The 20,410-nt window shown below is 51.0% G+C and overlaps 3 protein-coding genes across 3 annotated transcripts; all 3 read right to left on the reverse strand.

Annotated features, from left to right (window-relative positions):
* Positions 1-3,198: 3,198 nt before the first annotated feature.
* CALHM2 (calcium homeostasis modulator family member 2) lies at positions 3,199-4,646 on the reverse strand (the record flags this gene model as incomplete). Its single annotated transcript, XM_084210073.1, has 2 exons — positions 3,199-4,020; positions 4,104-4,646. The coding sequence occupies 2 exons, from the start codon at positions 4,644-4,646 to the stop codon at positions 3,604-3,606; spliced, it is 960 nt and encodes a 319-aa protein (XP_084066199.1). The 3' UTR covers positions 3,199-3,603.
* A 5,493-nt stretch (positions 4,647-10,139) lies between these two features.
* On the reverse strand, positions 10,140-12,542 carry CALHM1 (calcium homeostasis modulator 1; the record flags this gene model as incomplete). The annotated part of the gene is made up of 2 exons (XM_084209899.1): positions 10,140-10,607; positions 11,994-12,542. 2 exons carry the CDS (start codon positions 12,540-12,542, stop codon positions 10,140-10,142), a joined length of 1,017 nt encoding a protein of 338 aa, XP_084066025.1.
* Positions 12,543-16,936: 4,394 nt separating this feature from the next.
* Positions 16,937-19,715, reverse strand: CALHM3 (calcium homeostasis modulator 3; the record flags this gene model as incomplete). Its single annotated transcript, XM_084210168.1, has 3 exons — positions 16,937-17,398; positions 18,275-18,530; positions 19,429-19,715. The coding sequence occupies 3 exons, from the start codon at positions 19,713-19,715 to the stop codon at positions 16,937-16,939; spliced, it is 1,005 nt and encodes a 334-aa protein (XP_084066294.1).
* Between the last annotated feature and the right edge of the window lie 695 nt (positions 19,716-20,410).

Genomic DNA, 20,410 nt, shown 5'->3' on the forward strand with positions numbered 1-20,410 from the left:
GTTTTTTCTGTCCTGAATAAAACATCTCAATGTAACCTTCTGCTTGGAAAAAGCCAGGTGTTTTGGATACTTGAAAAAGCTGTCACTGATGTCAGTGCCTTATGGTCCTTATCCTTAACAATTCTGTATTCCACTAACTTTCCACTGAGATGTGGATATGATCAGCCCAGTGTTTTACAGAGGAAGAACTCAAGGCAAGGGGAAAACAGGTATGCAAATAGATGTGATTATCCAGTATAGACCCTAGCTTTGAAATACCAATCTTGAAGAGTCTTAGTCTTACTCATTGTAGGTACTCTAAACTCAAATCCAGAGCTTTGCAGGGCCCAGCTCTTCTGTCTTTGTGAGTGCCCAGTGCTGGCAAGGCTGGATGATTCAGTATCTATTTCATTCCCAAGTCCTTTGGGATCCAGAAACAAGTCATTACACTTCTTGCCCCCAGGGAGAGCAGGGTGCTGTACTCAGATTTTGCTTAATGGTCTTGTAGTGGAGGAGGCTGATTACAACATCCAGTAGCAACTGCTGCCTTTTTTAAAGAACACAGCTTCAATGATGGTGGCTCTTTATTTTGGTTTAATTAGTTGCATAACAGAACATGTAAATAAGCATTGCAGTAGAAACCAAGATCCCTCTGAGGTATTGTTTCTGCTTCACTACTGGGACTATTATAGTGTCTGTAGTAGGCAGGAGAGCTGAAAGACCTGTGTGTAATTCTCTGTACTGGAGGAGCCTGGTTTGAACCCATCTTGCTGCTGGGAGCTGTGACCTGTGAGCTGTTCTATGATGGGATTATTGTTGGTCTTTGGAAGAACAGCAGGAGATGTGAGCTCAGGATCACACAGCTTGTGTGATCCTGCATGCAAGGAACATGGGTGGCTCCATTTCGCTCTTGCCATTTCAGTGAAAAATCTAACCTGGCTGCTTGTGCTTGTGTGTAAAACCATCTGGGTTAATGTTCCTCACCTCAGCATTGTCACTGGAGGACACTGGGTGACAGGAGCAGCAGGGATATATTCCTGAGGGTGCTGATGTGCCAGGAGAGGCAGAAACCTAGGGCTGTCTCATTGGAGACCATGCTCAGAGAGAGTGGCAGAGAGGAGAAAAACCAAACGTCTGCAATTGCAAACAAATTTCCGAGTGTAATGTCTTGCTCCCACTCCTCACTGACAGCTCTCTGCTCTAACATGCCTCTCCAACACGAGGGACGGAAAACAGGCAAGCTGGACAAGCCCCTAGCCCATCCCAGCTGGAAAGAGAGTGGATTTAATACAGGAGAGAAGGGATGTAAACAGAACAAAAGATGGTTTGTGCTCATGGTTTATTGTTAGGATAAAAATCCATTCTCAAGCATTACTTGTCTTCTTCCTTCAAAGGAGGGAAGGGGAAGAGAAGGAACCAGAGTGGAGGTAGTTCAAAGGAATAATTAGGACTATTGAGGAGAAAGGCAAGGGAAATAAAGGAAGTAAGAGGAACTCTGCTTTGTTTCAGCAAGTTACCTTGTGTCTGCTGGCTGTGTGGGGGCGGCGTGCGCATCTGCATGTTCGCACTCGAGGGCCAGCGAGAAGAAATGCAAATGAACTCCCTTTCATCTCAAGTTAATGCAATTTAATTTAACTTCCATCTGATTATTTCTGTGGATTCATTGATGATGAAGCTGAGAGGCAAGCCTTCCCACAAATGCAAAGCAAATCTGTGGAGAGGCTGAACAGGGATCCTGGGATGCCTCGCCCATTAAGCGGTGTTCCAGCCTCTTTATGTGAGGGAGTAGCCTGCAGCTCTTTCTTGCAAGACACCATACTTGTCAAAAGCTTTTTAAATAATTTTCTCTCCTTTGCTGCAATTGTGTATCCTGATATACAAGATTTGTGCTACTCACTGCAAGAATAACTAAAAAGCCATGTTACTAACTTGTAATATGTGGTAATGCCTTGAAACATTCTAGGACAATCTGGATAGGAGAGGATCCGAATCTTTAATAGAAAGAAAAAATAAGTTCCCAGTCCTTGAGTTCAAAGAGAATGTTAAATTATGCCTTTTATACCCCCCTGAAAAAAACTCAGAAGTCAATGAAAAATAACTCTCATTTAATAATTTATTTCAAATCTCCATGTGTGTAAGCCCCTCTGAGTTTTATGGGTTTGGGCTGTTTTTTGAACAGCTTAAGGCTTTTTGGTAAATGGCACAGTGTAAAAGGAAGTTGTATCTATAACAAAAGAGTTCAAGTAGGAAAACCAAACTTCTCTGTCATGCCAGCTCTTTAAACAGTGTACACAGGATCGACCCCTGGGAGAAAAGGGACTGCAGTGCCAGAGGAGCAGCCTTGAAGCCATAGTCACACAGTGTCATGGTGAGGGTAGTGATTTTACACCTTTCTGGTTTTGCTTTCCCAGAGTATGGCCAAGTCCATAAAAGAGATGTGCTCCAGGGGCCAATTAAGGCAGTGGAAAGAGTTTTAGAAAATTCAGTGGTAGATGTGTAGGGAGAGGGCTGCTCCCCCCATTCTGTTCCTGCTGTCCCCTTGTTGCTCCAGGGCTGCAGTCCCAGTGCAGCAGATGGGTGAATGTAATGTGCTCTTTGGGCTGTCAGCTTTCTCATCCCCTTCCCCTCTGACAAAGATGCTCCATTAATACAACAGACTAACTACAGTTACATGGTATATCCACTATATGTATGTTTATACATACATTTATGTAAAGCTAATTCTGGTTGAGGTCGTCCTGCAGCTTGTAACCCAAACAAAGGACTCTCATCTGATGGTTGGATGACAAATGCAATGAGATGCAGATAGTGCTGTGGGTACTGATTCCTCTCAGTCTCCATCTTGCTTGCTACCTTGCCTCAAAGCTGTTTTGCTGATGGTGCCTCCTCTGGATTTATAAACTCGTGGTGGTGACCATTTGGAGCAGAGGTGGCAGCAGCAGAGAAGTTTGGGCTCATTAGAGATTGACAGGCACTTTAGTAAGAACAAAAGGAGTCTGGTGTCTTACCAGGAATATTGGTGATTCCTCCTGCTTTAGTCTCTCAGTTATTTGGTGTGTGGCTATTACTGACCCATTCATTCCTGGATGCTATTGCATCCTCCTTGCCTCAGGAATTTATCCACTGCTTCCTTCTTTTACCTGCACTGTAAAGTCTGTGAAGTGCTCTGGGACCTGCCTGTGTAACAGGCATCACACATGTGTGTAAGAAGATATCAATGTCAATAAAACAAATAGGTATGAGATGGCTGGGGCTAACCCTGCTGTGGGGGAGACAAGTGGGACTGCAGGAATCACAGTGAGAAATGTGCCCATCTCTTGCTCCCCACGGCTTCTGCTGGTGTGTCAGGCAGGGCTGCACTGGCAGCCTGGAGGTAAGGGCTGCCTCTGCTCTTTGCTCCCCTGTGTCTCTGGGAGCAGCAGTGAGACTCTTGTCTCCGAGGGAGGGGTTCCCCAGCTCAGGGTATTGCTTATCAGTCTCTGCCTTGAGGCTGTTGATTCCTGTTTACCTGCTGATAGAAGTAATCCTGCCGGGAGGAATGTTCCCAGTGCATCCCTCAGCTGAGCACGGATACTGGAAGGCCTGCCAGGCAGTCAGGGGAAGCACTGCTGGTGCACATCTGTCTTAGGAAGCTAAAAACAGCAGTTCGTGGCCTTCTGGGGTCGGCCCGTTCCCTTCCACCCCTTTGGCCCATTTGTGGAGGCGGCTGTAGAGGGGGAAGCCTTTGTTCTCTCGGTAGATGTAGACACCTGTGATGGCATTCCACTGGGGGCTCGGCTGGACACCTTCCACCGGGAATTCCTGCACCAGCTCCTTCTCCTCCTTGTCCAGTGCCACAAAGCCAAAGAATTGTTTCACGTTCTTGGCTGCCAGGATCCTGGAGTGGACCTCGGCCGTGCGTCGGAAGAGCTTGTCCTCGTTGGAGCGGTACTGGGCCCAGTAGGCCTCCTGCCGGTAGCTCAGCGGCGAGCAGCAGTGCTTCAGGCACTTGGTGAGGAAAACCAGGACCGCAACGATGCCGATGAGCAGCCAGCCGAAGAGCTGGGAGGGAAGAGAGAGGCTGTGTTAGGACACGGCAAGGCGGTCTTACCCTCTCCCTGTGGCTTTCTCCCTGGTGTGCCTACCTGGGACTCGAATCTCAGCCTCCGGGTCACCTCGTCCCTGAACTTGGTGAGGTTTGCCGGGATGTCTCTGCAGGGGAACTTGGCCAGCACCTCGGCTCCGTACTCAGCCGGAAACTTGTCCAGGGAGGATGGCTTGACAAACTCGCTGAGGGCACAGATGTAAGCTTCCCCACGCAGCAGCGAGATGACCGACCAAGTGATGGGTGCCACGGATGCTCGGCCCATGATGGAGCCGAAGAGGAGGAAGGTGGCAGCAGCAGAGAAGTTCTTGGTGCCACGCTTGTGGCACTCGGCCACCAGGTTCCAGGTGTGATTGTTCCAGATGACACCAATGAGGAAGAGAGCCAGGGCCGGGACACCGATGGCAGCCAGCCCATAGATGTAGTTGCGGGCAGGGGAGCAGGGGCAGTGGAAGGCAACGACTGAGAAGAGCTCCTCGCTCCCCACCGTGCCCAGGGCCACCAAACCATTGAAAATCATCACGTCTTTGCTCTTGAAGAACAAGGAGAGGAAGCGGAAGTTCTCAGCGATGAGGGCGGCCATCTCGTCCGGGGGCTGAGAGGTGTGTGCTGCAGTGGGGGCTGTGCTGACTCAGCCCCCAGCACTGAGGAACACTCCAGTGGGGGATGAAATGGCCTGGTGCTAGCTGAGGTGCAAGGAGCTGTTCCAGGAGCAAGACACCTTCACTGATGTCCCTTCCTTCCACCTGGTGTCCCAGTCTCTGGAGCTGGTTGCTGATACCAGGGATACTTCAAAAGGGGCTGAAAAGGGACTTTGCCTAAGCAATATGTGAAACCTCAGCCATTTTAGTTTTGCACTAAGCCCTCCAAAAGCTTCACTACAGCAAAGATGACAGGTGGGACATACCTTTCTGTCCCTCCCAACTGAACGTTTGTCCTCTTTCCTTCTGTTTGGTCTTAGTCACCTCTCACAGAGGCAATTATTGTCAGCATCACTGGCAAACTCTTGATGATCACCCAAACCTGCAATGAAAGGAGGACACCATGTTACTGGGAAAACTGGACCAGAGCGCTGGCACTGGGATATGTCCCCAGCCCTGCAACTGACTCACACCAGCCCAGCCATATGTGGCACATGGGTGCTGGGGTTGTGCTGCTTTGAAGGTGTTCTGTGTGGCTTTTCCTCCTCTTTAGAGCTGATGAGTTAACACTTATGAATAGACACAGGTATGTGAGGAAGGTTGCAAGGGGTGCTGTGAGACATCCCAGCAGATTTGGGAGCACAGAAATGCGGCATGGGAGGCCCAGGCAGGAGAAGCCTTTGCTGAGGAGGGTGAAGGGATGCTTGGGGGTTGTTCATACCAGCAAGAGAAGGTGCTTTCTGGGAAAGCTTATCCTGATGTCCCAGGATGCAAACACCAAATGCTCATAGAGCCGGGGCAGCAATTATGTGTGAGTTTTGCTAGGATTAGGTGTGGCAGGATGATCTCCCATCCTGCAGCTGATTGACAAAATCGTATTTCCTGTTCTGGCCTGCAGTCCCAGCTCAGCTTCTTAATTACTGCCCTGAGATTGAGCCCCTCAACTTGCAGCCTCAGTGCCAGAGATGCTCTTTGGTGCCCTTTGCCTGTGTTATACCCCACCAACAGGGCTGCAGGCACCTGGGGCCAAGCAGGGAAAAGCATGTTCCCTGATTTTTTTAAGAGCAGGGGAATAACTGGGGATTGTATCCATGCTCTCTGCAGCAATGTCCATTCCCCCATCCCATCTGCAAGCTGGATTCAATTAATTTCTTAGCTGACTTTCCATCAGTCCTGCATCCCCACAGGGTTTCTCCTCAGGAAGCCTCAAGCACCTTGGAAGCTCTGGGAACCTCACCCTGACGAAACCCGCTGGCCTCAGAGGAACTGCTGTCACCAAGGTTTGCTGGAGACAGGAAGGACCTGGGCACCCAACCAGCCGTCTCTGGCAGCTTGCACAGTGCTGGAAGTACCAGCACACATCTGGGGCTACCTGGGAGCCACGGCCCACAGGCCTGCCCCAAAGTCTTACCTGGGCCACCCCAACTGCAGGGACAAGACTTCAGGGATAGTCAGGCAGAGGAGACAAAGATACTTTAATCCCTATGGTCTTTTGCACAAGGCTTGTTCTTACATTGTGCTTTAAATCACTACTCTGCCTCTGTTCATCTGTTGCCACAACAAATCCTGGTTTACTCCCTTTCTCCATGGGGCACGGGTGGGGAACAGGGACAGAAATTTTGCCTCTGTTCTTTGCTGTGTCTAATCCCTCTAAAGTCACGCTGTGATATTGCCGGTTCAAATGTAAACAGCCCTTAATGTCTTCCTGCAGCTTCCCCGTTTTCCATATGCAAAACTCCCTCTGCAAAGGAGACAGACCAGCCGAAAACTGCCACCACGTAATGGGGAGCCAGGCCTCCATCTCCATACTTGCCGGAACTCCACGTTTTCAGCCAGATGCCAAGCTCACAAACTTGCTCAAGTTCAAGCATCTGTTGTTAGTTACCCACAAACAGCCCTGATAAACATGGCCCTGTAACCTTCCTGACAGAGCCTGGCAAATGGCAAAGCAAAAATTCTGAGGAGCTGGCAAAGAGAAGTATTTGCCATTTAGAGGTTACCCTTCCTCTGCTTGGTAGTTATGGTCTGGGAGAGAGGGTTGAGTAGAAGGGGAGAAGTTGTTTGTAGCAGGTAAGTTTTTAAGAGCTTCTGTTTCTTTCCCCAAAATATATATGAAAGCAAGAAAAAAATTAAGTCACTTACTTGAAAAAGTTGTTGAAACCAGTTCTGGAGCCTTCTCAGCCCTTCCTGTGTTTTTTCGCTCAGGCTCTGGTCGTGGGGGGTTTCCAGCAGCACACAGGGCTGTGCCGGAGTTGGGATGCAGCCAAGACTGCTCTGATGGGCGAAGTTGAAGGTTTTGAAAGCAGCCTTAACAGTTTGCAAAGGCTTCCTTATTCAGTTTGAAACATGCTCTCTGCTGTTGGCTTTTGGGAAGAGGGAGGAGGTTGTTCTCAGGCTCTGAGCTTGGGTGGGGCAAAGAGCAGGCGCTTGGCTTCTGCTCTCTGCACAGCTGAGGTTGTGCCTTTAAGAATAAAAAAAAAAGGAAATGAAAAGCTGAGAGAATGAGTCACTGGAAAAAGCACATCGTGCTTTCTCAGACTCATGATGCAGATGTGCAGTGGCTGGCTGGGACGGCCGGGAGTTTGCCTGGAGAACGGCAGCGATGAGGCGCCTTGCAGGGGGGCAGAGGGGAAATGGTGAATCCCCCCAGCCTGGGGCTTGGGTGCAGCCCCCATCGTCCCCAGGGGATGCCGTGCAGCTGATGGAGCCACGCCAAGCAGGCAGGAACGGTGCAGGAGAAGCCCATGGTCCCACGAGGAGGGACAGAAACTTCTGTTTTAGCACACGGGAGCCGGCTAAGCCAGCAGGAAGGCGCCCGCCTGGGTGGACTTTTGGGGCATCACAAGCTCTGTGGGGTACCAGGTTCAACTTTCCCCCAGGAGGGACCAAGCAGGCTGGGGGCTGAACAGGGCTGGGGACTGTGTGTGCAGGGCTGGGCACAGCCTGATTTTTGGCGGGTGCGGTGCATTCCTGCCTGGCTCAATTTTTCTGCTCATTCTTTACCCTGCTTGAGCGATGCCTGCAAGGCAGCCGAGAGCGCCTCACTTTCTCTTTGCTCCCTCCTCTCCGCCGTCTGTCCCTCAGCTCCAGCTCCTGCCCAGCCTGTGGCAGAGGCCAGAGGCCCCCATCCTCCTTCCCCACCTTCCTTGCCGTCTTGTCCCTGGGGTTAAACTCAGCCCTCCTCAGAGAATGTCTTCAGCACAGGCAAATCTTCAGCAACACCCACGTTCCCCTCCTCCCCGAGCAAATGTAGGCTCAGCCAAGCGCCGGCAGTTCAGCCGACGGGAATTTTGGACCGTCTTCCTTCCTACCCCAGACCTGGGGTCCCCGGGCGGGTTTTTGCAGCTCCCAGTTGTCTGGGTGCGGTGCATCCTTCAGCACTCCCACACCCTGGGTGCTTGCCTGTGGCTGGCTCTCCTGCTGGCTTGGTGGGGGCCCTGGGGCTTGCTCCACGCTCAGAGCACTGCAGCAAAGTGGGATCAGCATGGGACCACAGCCTGGCTGAAATCCCAGGGCCTGTATTGAGCTTCCTGGGGAAGGCTCTCCTCCCAAAGGCAATGAGCAATGTTCCCAAATTCCAGCATAGACAGGAGAACCTGCCTGATCTATGAGGACTCTGCAACTGCTCAATTTGCTGCATGGCGGCAAAGCTCTAATCTTCAAAATCTTAGTTAAAAGTGCAAGAGTTTCTCATTGCAAATGCATCCAGTTATTTTGATACCTTAACGGCTGTGCCATGGAGCCCACCATCCCTCTGTGTTGCTCACCATCGTGGGGGACTCAGCATGCCTTTCTCAGTGAGCCACGAACAGCACAGAACTGCAAATAATAGGAGTGGAAACCACCTTTATCTTTTAATCTCCTTTGCTTTGTAAATCAGGTTTTGCGCCTATTAATTTCTGGGCAGGTGCATTAATTAAAGTTTGGGTGTGAAGATTAATGACAAAGCTATGTCATGCTCCTTTCTGCTGGGAGTTGGCCAGATTCAGCCTGCCCTTGACTATGAGCTTGCTAAGATGATCTCACAGCAGCCAGGAGAATTTCCTCATCACTTTGGTCCTTTGTTCTCTTCTCCCCAAAGCCTCTGTGGAGTTGCACACTGATAATTAAGGTTTATGCAAACGACAGTCACTTCAGTTACTCATAATAAGTTGTTTGAACAAGAACACCGCAGCAGAAATTTCAAGTGGATGAACATCTTGGAAGGGACGTGGCAGGGCTAAAACTCATCCCTCAAAAGGGGTTTGCCTTCTGCATATTTGTAATAAAATCAGGGCCACTGGGAAACACTCTTCTGGGCTGTGATTTCCATGGTCACCTCAAGGGCCTGAATTCTGTCATCTCTGTTTCTATGGAAGTGGGCAGCCACCTTGTATTGTGTAATGTTGGTGGTGACTTCTCCTTCAGGGGCCAGGGCTGGCTGCTGCTGGTGGCCATGCACTGGCAAAACTCTTCAACTCACACAGCCTCAGCACCTCTGGCTTGGCCTGGGGGCTCTTCCAGTCCTTTTCATTGCATCCAAGTAAAGAAACACCAACAGCTTTTGTAAATAGCTGTTATAAATCCTGGTGTTTGAGCACAGAGCTTGAATGGTAAACCTAAATTATTCATTGGGCTGCTTAAACAAATATCCAGGTTCGTTTTTAACAACAGTGTTTGTGTCAGGGAGAGATACAGGAAAAAATGTAAGAGTGAATCGTCCTGAGGCAGATTTGTGGCAGGGTGTTGGCCTGGCCCCCTCTCCATTCCCTGCTGCTGAATGCTAGCTGCTCTCCTTGTCTGGACACTTCCCTCAAGGAGCATCTCTGTGGAATCCTCATTTAATGGTGCCTGTAACACCAACCACGCTGTTTCTGTCACATGTAGTGCGATATGGGATGTCTCTTCACTAGCTCGTTGCTTTGGCCAAATTTATTTTAAGGCTTTTCTTGGCTTGGGAGCCGTGTATCTGTGGGGATGTAGTGTGTGGAGGGGTAATGTGATCTTTTAGGGTTTCACAACTTGGCAGCAGAAATGGGCACTCTCAGCTTGTTTCCCCACCAGGGGATTTTTAGTACTGCCTAAACCCACATGCTGAGCACGTCATGAAAGAGAGGAAGTTTTGCACATCTGGTAGTGTCTGTCTTGGCAACTGCCACAACACAAACCTAGTGCTCCGTGGTGCGGGACACACAGCACACCTGGTTGCCACACTGCACCCTTCAGCATCCTTGGGGCTTGTCCATCGTGGCCTTGCAAAGTTATCCTTCCTGGCACTCAACTTGTTACCTGAATCACTGATGCTGTAGATGTGAGGGCAGATGGGAGCACACTGAGCCCTTTGGGTGCTGGTTCCCCTGCAGCTGCTGTGCCCCCGGCCCTTGCCCATGCCCTGGCTTCTGCCCTCTCTGCAGCTCATCTCACAAAAAGGTGATTCTGCCCAGACCTGTGGGCCCTCACACCCAGCTGTAGTAGGCAGCTGTCTCTTTTCGGGGTGCAGAGGGGTGCGTGGGGAGCTGCCCTTCTCCTGCCCAGCCATTTCCAGTGGGTTGGGCAGGTGGGTGGAGGTGCAGTGGGGGCTTGCATCTGTGCCAGCTCTTCAGGGCCATGTTCATGGTGCCCTGGTCGGTGATGCCCAGGAGCTTCTCAGCAGCTTCTCCTGCATCAGCAGGGGCTTTCCTGGGCAGGTGGCAGCGAGCAGCCACCAGGTCTGTGCTCATGCCCTCAAAGAACTGCTGGATGCAGACCTTGGCAAAGCTCCTGGCGTGCTCCGCGCACGTCTCATCGAACAGCTTGCGCTCGGTGTCGATGTAGTGGGACCAGTATCTGCTCTTCAGGAAGGCAGCCTGGCTGAAGCACGGCCGAAGCGATCTGACCAAGAATGCCAGAGTGGTCATCAGCAGCACAAAGCACCAGCCCAGAGCCTGCAGGGATGAAGGGGAACCAGAGCTGTCACAGGCAGGCAGAGCACATGCCCAGCAGAACCAGCCAGCAGAACCCCCCTGGTCTGCAAACAAGCCTGACCCCACTTTGGGCTGGTTGACACTTGGCTGGGTTTACACTGCAAAACTGGACGAGGAGGCCCTATGAACCATTTGCACTGAAATTTTGTTCAGTGCATCTACATAGGCTGCACCTCTTGTTCTTGCCTTGTAGATCATCAGCAGGCACTGACCATAAATAACACCAGGGCTGAAACCTATGCCCAGCCCTTGGTCCTGCCTCTGATATGACAGTGCCTCACCTAGGTCTAGGATAGCCTGCATCCTCTGACTTGCAGTATTGCCCCAGATACTCCCTGGTTTATGCAGCTGTCTTAGCTCTTTTTCCAAGCTGAACTTAGTAACATCTACTGTGAGTGGGCAGCAGTGAAAGCTCCCCTGTTAATGGGGTCTGACAGGAAGGGTGAGATGAGGACAGAGCCAGAACCAGTCTGTCTTGTTCACCATCAGTCTTCGCTCAGGCTGCCTCCAGGCTGTGCTGGCAGAGCTCGTGATGTTCAACCTTCCTGGAAATGCAGCCCCCTAAAGGAGCACGTGGGGGGAGGTTCTATGTGGGACCTCCTGTTTTTCAGCTCCCGATGCTTTCCAGCTGGGGTATCCCCAGGAAAATCTGCTTTGTGTCTTTGGAGAAGTCCCTGTGGCTCCATTTCTCTTAAAGGGGATAATCATTCCTGTCTGCCCTAAGGAGGTAAGGCAGAAGGTCTGCTTATAAATGGGAGTGTATGAGTGACAGGTGTTCCAGGCCATCCTGTCTCCAGCATGGCCAGGAGCAGAGGGCTTGAGAGGAATTAAGCACAGGACAAATGGTTAGTGGAACATCTTCATTTGTCGTTCCCTGGGATGGCTAATAAACACACCCTGGCTGCTCCCATGCCCAGCAGAGACAAGTGGCAATAGATGGCTATCGGCCCGCTGCTTGCACATGTTGTAATAAGAAGCAAGAGCAACTGATGGGTTATTGGAGAGGGTGACAACCCACCAGCCACTGAGTAAGATCCATCTCAGCCCCTTCTGAGCTTGCTCTGAATGAATACATGCAGATGGTTTGGCTGTCACTGCTCTGCAGCCCTGGGCTGCCCAGGCAGGAGAGGGGGCCAGTTATCAGGATGACCTAGAGCTACAGCCGCTGTACCACACTGGAGGCATAACCCCACAGACCTGAGTCTGAACACCTTGTACCCCTGTGAAATCACCCATCTCTTCTGCTGCAGCTAGATTTCAACAAGGAGATTCTGTTGAGGGAAGAGCTCAGGCTGGCAGTGCCTAACCCCAACCCACCAGTGAGGGCACAGCCACGGTGCCTCTTACCTGTGAGATGCAGCGCAGGTACCTGACGGCCACTTCGTTGGCGATGAGCTGCTGCCCATTGTAGATCTCCTTGCAGGGGATTCGGGCGAGCACCCGCTGTACCTCCCCCTGGGAGAGGCGGGGGTGGCTGGCATTGCCCAGGGTCTCCACGGGCACCGAGGTGCAGAAGGCACAGGTGATGCACTTGCCGTCCAGCAGTGTCACCGCCAGCCAGACCACGGGGGCGATCATGGCCCGCTGTGCCATGGAGCAGAACATGTAGCGCAGCACGGCCGGGTCCTTCCCCCGCCGGCCCCGCGGCCGCCGCCACTCCTCTGCCAGCATGGAGATGTTGTTGTTCAGCACAAAACCCAGCAGGAACAAGATGAAGGGGGGCACCAGGAGGATGCCCAGTCCGTAGGCCAGGTTGTAGTGTGGCAGGCAAGGGCAGTTGAAATCAAAGGCTGAGTACATCTGGGTGCTGGCAAGGGCCATGATCCCACAGATGCCGTTCATGAAGGACTCCTGGTTGGACTGGAAAAACTGGAAGATCATCCGAAACTTGTCCATCTTCACTTAAATCCTTCCCCCACCAGGGTCCAAGCTGTGGACTCAGTCTATTTCATTCTTTCAGATTTCCTCTTCAAAGATGACATCACTAAGTTTCTGTGCAGTCTACTGTTTCATTCATGCACTCTTACAACCCCACTATTTAAAGTAGAAAATTAACATTTTTTTCCTGCTGATTTTGCCGCCTACAAAAGTTTAGAGTTTGCTTCCTGCTGCTCTTCTTTGGATCTGACACCTGGGTTATTTCTAGTTTGCAAAACCTGATTTCATTCTTCTCCACATCCCCATTTCCGCAGTCTCCCAGCCACCAGCTCTCTTTGCTGGAGGGTGCAGGTGTTACCATGGCTGTGTCCTCCCCAGAACACTTTGTGCCCTGGGTAGAGTTGGCTGATTGGCCTCTGTGAACCTGTTTGCAAATGCAGGGGGTGGGTGTTCCTCCCCAGGACTGAACAGGACACCCCACCTCTGCAGTGCTGGCACACATGGGAAAAATGGATTCCAGAGCTTCCCTCTTTCCTCTGTGTGTCTGCCTTGCCTCAGCAGCATCTGAGGCAAGTGTCTTGCAGGTCTGCCAGCCCCTACTTCTAGACCTGCTTCACTGGGAAATAACTCTTATTTTTTATTCTGCAGAGGGAAGGGAGAAGAAAAGAAAAGGCAGAGGAAGGAGAGGTAACAGTTAGGCAGGGCTTAGCTTCCACAGCACAAATTAAAAGAATGGATGGTGTTGATGGTGCTCTCCTGCATCTCAGTTCCCAGTTCACAAAGCAGTCTTGGTGCCCTCGGTTGCTCCCTCAAGCTGGCCAAAAGATGGGGGATTACTGGGACTACAAGTGGCTGTCAAACAGGTGGAGGCAGTTGCTCAGTTGTTCATGTCCAGGCACCTCCTGAGCTGATGTGAGGATCAACACACATCTGACTGGGCACTAGTGTGACTGCAGTGGTGGCTGTGGGACATGCCACCAAGGGAAGCTGTACACAGGTGGGTGGCACACGGAAGACACGGGAGGGGTACTTTCCCCCAAGGTTTTGCAGTGTGTCAGTGCTGAGCTAGGAAGCCAGACCAGGCTTTTTGACCATTAGTCAGTGCTGCAGGTTCTGAGTCTGCCCTGCACCAGTCCTGGGGCTCAGCTAATTATGCTGAGTTGACCCTGAGATGCCACCACAGAGGTGAGCACAGAGCACGTGGGTAATACCTGAGCAGTCTTAGCTCTGCCTGCTGTGGAGAGGCTAATTGCATGATCTCATCAAATGGGAAGAGATTTTGCTGCATGAATATAGATGAGGCCTATTGTATTTATTGCTACCTAAGAGCCCAGACTGGCTTCTCTATTCACCTGACAAGTGGCTTTTTGAAGGGCAGTTCACATCAAAGCCTGCGTGAATCAAGCCTGTAAAAAGCTGAGAGCTTTTTGATCTCCAGGAAAGCCCTGCCTTTTATTAAACATGAATTGAGTGTACAGCACCACAGTTCTCACTGAAGCCAGCAACAGTCAGTGGGAATCAAAAGAGAGCCCATAGAAGACATTCCCTGGGTCTTTCTTTCCACGTTGCCTTGTCAGGAAGGACTTTGTTTTCATGAGCTTCCCAACAGAAAGTTCACTCTAACTGACTTGCAAGGGAAGGCAGAGCTGATGATTCCTCCCAAATCCTAACTTATCTATGCTCTGGAAACCCTGTCCTGAAGGAGAAGGTACATGGCCATGTCCCACCCTGGACCCAGTCCTGCACCTGCACCAAGACAGACTCCAAGGTGTGGAGCTGAGGAGGGCTTTTCATGTCTCAATCAGTGTAATATATAGAAAGGAGGGATGTGAAAGCAGTAACAATTCCCATCAGGAGAGTTTAGGAAGTGACTGGGGAAGTTGTCTTTGCAGTCAGCTGTGCTGTTTCACAGGCTCTTGGCAGGTGAGGATCCCTAAGGGTGCCTGACATATCTGTAGGTCAGGCATCACAGCAGCCCTGAGAGACAGACAGATGCTAAAGTTTGTGAATGACCCTCTCTGCCCCAGCTTCCACAGGAGGGCACACACTCTTAATAGAGCTGGTGGGAAGAGACCTCTGGAGATTTTGTGGTCCACCCACCACTCTCTGCACAGAGCACGTTCAGGCTCACATATAGTTGGGATGTGAATATTTCCATAGATGGAGGTGCCATAGACTTTCTGGGCAAGCCTTTCCATCACCCTCAAAATCAAAGTTTTCTTCTGTGTAAGTGGATTTTTCCTGCATTTTGGGTTTATTGCCTCTTCCCCTGTCATGGGGTGCCAGATACCACTTTCCAAATGGAGAAGAGTTCTTGGGCTTTAGAAGGAAACACAGCACGAGACCTGGGGGAGGAGGCTGGGAGGAATGAACACCCACAGCCCCAGGCAACTGGAGCTACTCCATGAGCAGACCAGACTCTCCCAGCAGCACATGAACCTTTGAAGACCTTCAAAATCTATGGCAGCACCCTTAAACCATCCTGTTTGCTCCCTCCTGGTACAGATAACAAATCTGTTCCTCTTCCCCCTTTTAGCCTTTCATATTTTGTGGCCACAATGGGATGACTTAAAACCTGAGAACATGGAAAGCAGCATGCAAATTGAGCTGCAGACCTCAGCTTTGAGCATGATAGGAAAATACCCAATTTGACTAATATGGAATGGTGAGTCCAAACTGAGCTGCAGCCTCAGATTTGTGATGTCCTGTCTGACAAAAGTAAACCAGAGACACAATTCAAAGTGCAATGCTGATTTCAAAGAAGAGCTCAGAAGCTTCCTGCATCTAAAGAGCTCCTGGAGAAAAGACCACTGTGTCTTTCCCTACCAGCATGGGCCACAGCTGGCTCTGTGCACTCTCCTAGCATATCCAAGGGAGCTCAGGGATTCATCCAGATCTGATTTTGTCATGCAAATTAGAAAAGCTCTGCAGCCCATCCATCTGCAGCCTGCAGCTCCTGACTGGGCCTCAGTGGGCAAAGGGGTGCAGCTGCCCATGGGTGGGCTATGGAGTTATTTTGCCTCCCAGTGTTTTACCCAGTACCTCCTCATTCTCTGGCCTGTGCATGCAAACATCCTGGGCAGGAGGTGACCCACCTGCCAGCAGCTTGACAATTGGGGGATTAATATGAATTTTTATTTTGATCCCTTATTTTGGATTTAGTCCCAATGTGGTGGCAGGTTCCTCTGCCCCTATCCCACCCTCTTCCTTCCTCCTGGAAGCTCTGCTTGCCCCACCTATCCATACCCAAGGACATATTTCTTCTTCACTCCCACCTCCCCCCAGCCCCTCCACATTGCACCTCTCCCTCCAAGAGACAAAGTGGGCATCAGTGTGAGGTTCAGCCTGGAGGAATAGATGTGTCTGCTCCGGGTGAGTTTGCAATAAAGACTTTAATGCATCCAAGGAGCAATGCTGGACAGAAGTACCAGACAAACTGACACCATGTACAATGGGGGCTGGAAAAGGCAGGTGAGAAAGCAATTATCATCAAAGGCTCAGAGGTAAGGTTGCATTCAAACAGCTTTGAAACTATGGATGGAAATGCCCAAATAGGTGTTGCAAGGATGATCCTCTGGATAGGTCAGTTTATACTCAAATCTAGAGTGTTTAAAGTCTGTGTTCAGGCAGAGTCACTGTGTCCTTTCCATGGCTTAGCACCAGTGCCTACAGCAGCCACTGAACCCCAGCATAGCCCCGTGGTTGTGTTTTGCTAAGCCTCCCTCTCCTGTTCCTTCTGCAAGTCCAACGCAATCCAATCCTCACTCAGAAGTGTCTTCAATTAAAGTTATGCTGCTCCATGAATTTCAGTGTGTGGCCATATTTCATTTTAAAATGCATGGAAGTATTGATGGGTTGTGAGAGGAAGGCAGGACAGTTTGGCAGCTGGGCTGGGGACAGCCAGAGCTCTCAGCAGATGGGAAGACATAGGAGGTGGTTTTGCCTTTTTGAGTAAATATGTTGGTGTGGTACTAAGAGAGTTGCCCATTAAATAACTTCTGTGTCAGCTCTGATAACCCTTTGAACCAGGTTTCAATGGAGTGGGCAGGAGCTCCTCACACCTCTGTGTGTGTATGGTTTGTATGCAGCCAGATGCTCCTGCCCTGGTTAAATCCTTCCTCAAGGCAGAATGCTTTTATCACAGCTGTAAGAAGGTGCAAAGTCTTTGATATGATGAAAGTGCCCCAAGGGTCCTTGGCTGAGAAATGTCATTGACAGTGACTGCATCTGGGACCCTTGGACCCTCAGAACTAGCTGACTTTGGAGGTTTTTGCCAGGCAGGCCCTAGAGTGGAGCCTTTGAGGCTGCAGATTTGGAGGAAGGTATGAGCACCACTGTCACCTGCCTGCTGGTCCTTGCTTTGTGCAGAGGCTTGGCAATGCTCCTTCTGTCCCTGCAGGACAAATCCCCCTTTACACACTGCTGTGCTGGGGGAATTTGGAGTGGGTGCTGGCATTTTCTGCCTTGGGCAGAGGGGATCTCTCTCGCACCAGGGGATGCCTGTGATGTGCCTGGCTGACATCCAGGGGAGGTTTCTCATAGTACCAGGTTTTCAGAAGTTCATTCACCTGGTCATGATCTGTGATACCCTGGAGAAGACCTTCCCCTCCTTCAGCTCCCTCTCCCTCCTTAGGCAAGCTGAAGCTGTGCAGTTTGATCTCTTGCTGCATGCTTTCGAAGAAGTGGAGGATGCATTTGTGAGCAAAGAGCCGGCTGTGCTCACAGCAGGTTTCCTCAAAAATCTTTTGCTCAATGTCAATGTAGTTGCTCCAGTGACGTGCCTGCAGGAGGGTGGCCTGGCTGAAGCAAGGTCTGAGCCAGCGGGCAAGGAAAGCTGCTATGATCAGGATCAACAAAATGCTCCAGCCAAGTGCCTGTGTGATAAGAAAGAAGCAGTGAAACAGGAGCAAGTCAGACACGAGGACAGGCACAAGCTCTTTGCCTGCATCAGAGAGACAGGGAGTTTGTGTGGCTGAAGGGGAAACGTGATGCATCTGGACTCCTGGCTTTGATCTGTCCCTGTAGTCCAGCACCCCACACTGTACCCAGAGGGTTGGTATAATTTCCTCCCAGAGAATATGGGGTATTTATCTGTGCATGAATCATTCAGTAAGGATAACTGATTGCAAAATTGCCTGGAGCAGACAGGCATTTGCTATGAGCATAGGAGTACCCCAGGGAAAGGGGACATTAGTGCTCTCCATTGGCATTTCTTTATCTCCAGTGATCTTCATCTGCCACCTACACTAACTCCAGGGCCCAGGAGTCCCCACTGCAACATGAAGACAGCCCAGACTATGGGCAGCTCCCTTTGATAAGAAAGAAGAGCTTGTTTTCAATGACCTTCCATGAGTCCCAATGCCTGTGCCCTGTTCTATTGCTCCTGAGCAAGCTGTTTTCATCTGTCTAAACTTGCACTGTCCTTAAAACAGTGGGTCCTATCTGCAGGGTTGGCAGTTAGAAGGATCTTTTGACACCAAACAGGGCTTTGGGAGACACAACATCTTTTATTAATTGGGTTTAGAAGCTGCTGGTTCCTCTATTAAAACATTAATAATTTCTTTATTTTTCCCTGCCCGACTCAAGATTATCACTTAGGATAGCGATGTTTGGAGGCAAAAAGAAGCACAGAGCAGCCTTGCTCCCAGCCTGACCACAATGAAGGGATGGGAAATCAAGGAAGAGCAGGAGTAGAGCCACATGCCTGGTTCATCTCACCAACATGAGAGGCTCTGCCAGCAGGGACCCACCTGGGACCAGCAGCGCAGGTACCTGGACACTGCCTTGCGGGACGTGTTGTTTCTCATGAGCTCGTCATCCTTGCAGGGCACCTTGGCCAGCAGCTGCTGCACCTGCTCTGTGCTCACATTGGCAAAGCCCACAAACTTCTGGGGATCCATGGAGCCACTGAAAGCACAGATCAGGCATTTGCCATCCAGGAGGGTGACTATGATCCAGACGACAGGGGCAACCATGGCTCGCTGCATGATGGAGGAACACATGTACCTGGAGCAGCAGAGAGGTGAGTGGGTTAATGCTGGGAGCTTTCTCCCCTTCCAGAGCCCTGAGGGATGCAGGCTGTCCTGTGCCAAGCAGTCTTTCCAGACCCTGGGAACTGACTCCCAGGGCTGCCCTCAGCATTGCTCCCACTGATGCTTCTGCTCTGGGATGTCTTTGTTGGTTCTGCCTCTCAGTGAAACCTGCACTAGCACAAGGTAGTGCTCTGTGTGCTGCCTGCACTCAGTGCACAGTCCCCTCACCATGGGCTTGCCTTGACTGTACCCTTATGTCTCCCATGCACAGATCTTTGTCAGCTCTCCCTCCTCTTGCATATTCACACTTCCTTTTCTCATCGGTTTCAATCTGGAAAATCCCCTTTTTTCCTGCAGCCTTTCTTGCCTCTCTCTGAGCCAACCTGTGTACTGCATAAAACTTTACTTATAACAGATGGAATATTATTCTCCTCACCCTTCTGCCAGTACAAATTTGTAAAAACTCAGGTGAAGGGTGTGAGACCATGAGGCTTTTGATAAAGAATGACCGTGATGAAAATGCCACACCTTTGGCATAATTAAAAGGAAATGCCTGATGTTTTTTGCACATGGAAGCCCCAGAAGACACCCTGTGAGTGCATGACAGGGCAGCAGCAATGCAGTTTCCCAGGGTGGTGGCATAAGCCCAGGTATTGAGGCACTCTGCTCTCCTTAGCTGGGATGGAACGAGCCTGCCTTAATTTCTGCTGGATGTAAAGGCACTTCCCAGACCCCTGCCCCTCCAGGGTCATGGGGAGAGGTCTCAGGAGATGATTACAATATAATTAATCTACCAGGAGGATCAAAGCTATGGAGAAAGACTGCTAAACAGGAGGTGGGAAGAGGGATGCCACTGCCACTGCAAGCCCCACCTGATGACAGCTTGGTCCTTCTTCCTGTGCCCCGCTGGTCGCCTCCACTCCTCCAGCATCACCAGGGACTGCCTGTTGAGGATGAGACCGCACAGGAAGAGGATGATGGGGGGCACGAGCATGATCCCCAAGCCATATGCCATGTTGTACTGGGGCAGGCAGGGGCAGCTGAAGTCCAAGCTGGTGTACATCTTTACACTTGCCAGGGCCAAGAGCCCACAGATCCCGTTCATTACAGACTCCGAGCTGGATTGGAAGTACTGGAAGATCATCCGGAAACGGTCCATGGTGTTCTTTTGGCCAGGGGTGCTCCTCCTGAAATCCCTGGGCTGCCCAGAGGGGCCTGTCTCCCTCTGTCCTTCCTGCTGCTGCCACAGGGCAGGGGATGCAGCTCAGTTCCGAGTCAGCAGGAGGATGAGGATGGAAGAGAGCTGCTGTGGTAGGAGGAACACCCTGTACTGGGGCTTCCCCACTGGCACACAGCTCTCACAGGTCTGTCTCTTACCCAGCTCTTGCCTTCCAGGGCAGTTGGTAGCTTTTCTAGGTGAGCTGATGGATACAGCCTCCAGCAGCCTTTTCTATCACCTTGTTTTTCATTTCCAGGGCTGAGCCCCATGGCAAGCAGTCACAGCCTCCAGTAGTGCCTGGTCCCTCCCTCCAGGAGATGGTAACTCTCTATGGAGAGCCATTGGATGCCTGTGAGCTGCTCTCTGCTGATTGAAGCCTGTTGAGTGATTCACTGCCCAGGAGAAACCAGGTAAATCAAATGAGCTCACCTGTGCTCCTGCTACTGCCCACTTCTCTTTGCATGTCCCCAGCCCGTGTGGGGCAGGGGGGAAGGCAGGGAGCACACACCTGGCTCGGTGTGCTGCAAGCTCAGATTTCCCTATGAAAATGGGCTGAAAGGACCAAACCTCTAGTCAAGAGGATGTGAGACTCGGTAGTTTTCAAAGCCTGGAATAGCACCTGGGGGCAAAGGCTG

This window comes from Fringilla coelebs (genome assembly GCF_963513975.1).
Source record: "Fringilla coelebs genome assembly, chromosome: 8".
NCBI classification, from domain to species: domain Eukaryota; kingdom Metazoa; phylum Chordata; class Aves; order Passeriformes; family Fringillidae; genus Fringilla; species Fringilla coelebs.